This window comes from Telopea speciosissima, chromosome 8 (genome assembly GCF_018873765.1).
Source record: "Telopea speciosissima isolate NSW1024214 ecotype Mountain lineage chromosome 8, Tspe_v1, whole genome shotgun sequence".
NCBI lineage: Eukaryota > Viridiplantae > Streptophyta > Magnoliopsida > Proteales > Proteaceae > Telopea > Telopea speciosissima.
In genome coordinates, this window is record NC_057923.1 from 12,838,101 (window position 1) to 12,842,007 (window position 3,907).

At 41.9% G+C, this 3,907-nt stretch overlaps 1 protein-coding gene across 1 annotated transcript; it reads left to right on the forward strand.

Annotated features, from left to right (window-relative positions):
- The first annotated feature begins 1,328 nt into the window (after positions 1 to 1,328).
- On the forward strand, positions 1,329 to 3,441 carry LOC122670756 (high affinity nitrate transporter 2.5-like). The gene is made up of 2 exons (XM_043867734.1): positions 1,329 to 2,512; positions 3,172 to 3,441. Exons 1-2 carry the CDS (start codon positions 1,356 to 1,358, stop codon positions 3,413 to 3,415), a joined length of 1,401 nt encoding a protein of 466 aa, XP_043723669.1. The 5' UTR covers positions 1,329 to 1,355; the 3' UTR covers positions 3,416 to 3,441.
- Positions 3,442 to 3,907: the final 466 nt, after the last annotated feature.

Sequence of the window (3,907 nt, forward strand, 5' to 3'; positions counted from 1 at the left end):
TATCCGTTTAGCACTATCCGAATCTGTCCGAAAGCTAAACGGATGCGGATATGAATAGGCTATAGCTATCCGAAAAACTATATTTACATGTAAACGGATAAAATATCCGATCCGTATTTATGTCCATATCCATTTAGCACTATCCGAATCTATCTGAAAGCTAATTGGATGCGGATGCGAATGCGAATATAACACTATCTGAGCCGAATCCGATCTATTTACATCCCTTTGCAAGACGCTTCAACAGCTTCTCTCTTATGTGACATGAGTCTCTTGGATTTACACCCTCAAGTGTTGCAGAAGCCAGAAGGTCAGAGAAGAAGTCTCTACTATTTGAATGCCTGAATTTGATATCAGGTATCAGATATCAACAAGAATTATGAGAACATCCAGATTACAGTCATTGCACAGATCTGTTTCCACCCGAAAACCCATGTTCATAGACCCGCATATGTAACCTAGGAGATTAAACAAGCGCAAAGTGATCTCAATTGATTAAGTCTTGGTTCCATCCATGATTTTAAAAGTCAAAATCAAACCAATAGAAAGGAAGGAAGGCAAGAAAATTTTTTGAGTGTTTTTCTAATCTAGAGATTCTTAAGCCAAGAAATCCAAGTCCTAAGGAAATCTACTCCCACCCCTTTCACGATCCCATTTTCGTTCCATGCAGAACCTGAATCCATGGAGGTTGTCACTTAAATACATTCTTTATTCTTTGATTTTAAAAGAAGAAAAAACGATGTTAAGTACCGTGCCATCTTTGGCTGCTGCCAACATGGTTTTAGTGCACGGTATCGGAATGGGTATCGGTGACCCGCAAAACTGATACGATACCGATATAGTATCGGCCTGGATCAGCTATATTGGACACAAATGTCCCTGAATTTTCTTAAGAAACAAGTTTTTAAACCATTTTACCCCTTGTCCATACAGTGCTATCAATACGGTATTGGCACAGTATCAATATCAATGACTAGCAAAACCAATACGTATCGCCCAATACGGGCGATACAATACTGATACTTAGAACCATGCTTGCCAAAGGAGCTGGAGTCAAGATGGAGGGGAAAGGGAGAGCCGGTGCCGATGAATGAGACAGAGGGGTGAGGTAGAGGGAAAGGGGAAACAGGAAAAGAAGGACATTTTACTAAAGGGGTAAAATGGACATTTTAACTTTGGGTGCTATCTGTGGTTATTGTCAAGGGAAATATTGATATTTTACCAAAGTTTGAGATGTCCATGATATATTGTATACTTACAGGGGGGTGTCCGTTCCTTTTAAATTTGATCACACTCGCTAGAACCGTAGTGTTCTCAGAACCGTAATAACCCAGAACTTGTTTAACTCTTCTTCAATGGAAGTAGCAGAATTAGGAGCTGAATTCATAAGAAATGGGCCAGCTTTCGCTCTTCCGGTGGATTCCGATCACAAGGCGACCGAATTGAGGTTATATTCGTGTGCTCACCCACATATGAGGGCGTTCCACTTGTCATGGGTGTCTCTCTACGCCTGCTTCTTCTCCACTTTCGCCATCCCTCCTCTGCTCCCAATCATCCGTGACAATCTCAACCTCACTGACGCCGACATCGGCAACGCTGGAATCGCATCTTTCATAGGTTCTATCTTCTCTCGCCTTTCAATGGGCCCCGTCTGTGACCTCATCGGGCCTCGCCACGCCTCTGCAACACTCTCTCTCCTTACTGCCCCAATCGTCTTCGCTACTTCTCTCGCATCATCAGCTCAAGCCTTCATCCTTCTCCGATTCCTTATTGGATTCTCACTTGCCAATTTCGTCGCCAACCAATTCTGGATGACTTCCATGTTCTCCGGCCGCATAGTCGGCCTCGCCAACGGTGTCTCCGCCGGCTGGGCTAATGTCGGTTCCGGCGCTACACAGCTCGTGATGCCACTCATCTACTCCCTCATCACCAATCTCGGGGTCACATCTTTTACGGCTTGGCGTGTCGCGTTCATTATCCCGGCGACTTTTCAGGCTGTGACGGCGTTGTTGGTATTGGTCTATGGCCAAGACTTGCCGGACGGAAACTACGGGGAAATCCGGCCCCGGCGAGCCAATGAGAAGCCCAAAGATAGCTTTCTTGAGGTTCTGCATCACGGGCTCAGGAATTACAGGGGATGGATACTGGGTTTGATATACGGATTCTGTTTTGGGGTAGAACTGACGATCGATAACATAATTGCCCAGTACTTTTACGATAGATTTGATGTTGAGATTCGAATTTCAGGAGCTATTGCGGCTAGCTTCGGATTGGCGAATATAGTGTCTCGGCCGATGGGAGGAATACTATCAGACGAGATGGCGAAAAGGTTTGGGATTCGGGGGAGACTCTGGAGCTTGTGGGTAGTGATGACTGTGGCCGGGTTACTGTGTGTATTACTCGGACGAGTCAACTCGCTCGCTGTTTCTATAATCGTGATGTGTGCTTTCTCGTTCTTTGTTCAGGCTGCTTCCGGGTTAACGTTTGGAGTGGTTCCTTTCGTCTCTAAAAGGTCAGATTCATGTCCTCCCTCTCTCTTTAACACCCTTACCAATCCCCAATTTTTATCTTCTCTTGTTACAGTACAGTGCTGTAACGCATCGTGCAGTGCAGCAATTGGAGAGACCATGTGCACCATGTTGGGCTCACTGTGCCACATGTCTTCTGTAGTACCGTACAATACGTTACAACACCGTACTATAACAGGAGACGATAACGATTCCACCAACCCCCCCCTCCCCCAATCCAAAAAAATAAAAAAATAAAATTCATGTCCTCCCTCTCTCTATCTTTAACAAAAAAAAAATTGGAATTTTAAGATTCGGATTTGCATTTGCCTCTCAAGTGCGGTGCACTTTACATGGTGTATCGGACAATGCACAACAATTGAAAGAATAAAAATTCATCACTCTTCTTATGTGGTGTGTGGTGTGTGGTGTGTGATGTGTGGTGTACTGTCTGATGCACCACATAGACACACTGGATAGTGCATTACACTTGAGAAGATAAAATCCTGCCAACCACCCATGGAGAAGGAAGGGTTCATCTACAAATCTATGATTATCATTACTCCCCCATCACTGAACTATAAACTTGTAGGTGTGGGATTATTTATTTATTCAATTTACTGTGTGTAGTATGTGAGAAAGCTTGCTTTTTACCTGTTTGCAGGTCACTAGGGGTGATATCAGGGATTACTGGGAGTGGGGGAACAGTGGGTTCTGTTACAACACAGCTGCTATTGTTCTCAGGCTCTTCATTCCCTAAGGAAACAGGGATCTCTCTCATGGGTGCCATGATGGTTGTTTTTAGTCTTCCTGTCACTTTAATTTACTTTCCTCAATGGGGTGGCATGTTCTGTGGCCCATCCAAGTATCAGAATGCCATTGGCCAAGATTACTATTTACTTGAATGAGGTTTTGATAGCCGCCATCTGGTTGCAACTAATTTCATAATAAAGGAAAAGGATCAGAATGCCATTAGCCAATATTACTATTTACTTGAATGAGATTTTGGTAGCCTCCATCTGATTGCACTTAATTTCATAATAAAGGAAAAGGAAGCAAAGTGAAATGAATTTTAAAAATAAATAAATAAAATTATTTTATAATTATGTAATTATCATACATAAAAAGAAGGAAAGTGAAATTAATTTCTAAACATTACAATTATAATTGTGTAAATATCATACATTTTTTATTTATTAAATATAATAATTATACTTTTCGAAATGGAATCTTTGTTTTTCTTTTTAAAATGAAAGATTAATAATTATATTGGGTATGGTGTACATTTACTTACACGATTATATTAGGGAATGACTGACAAGAACTTCGTCGGTAAAATATATCGGATTTAGCTTTTGTAATCATTGCTGCAGAAAGAATGGTAGATTACATGGAAAAAG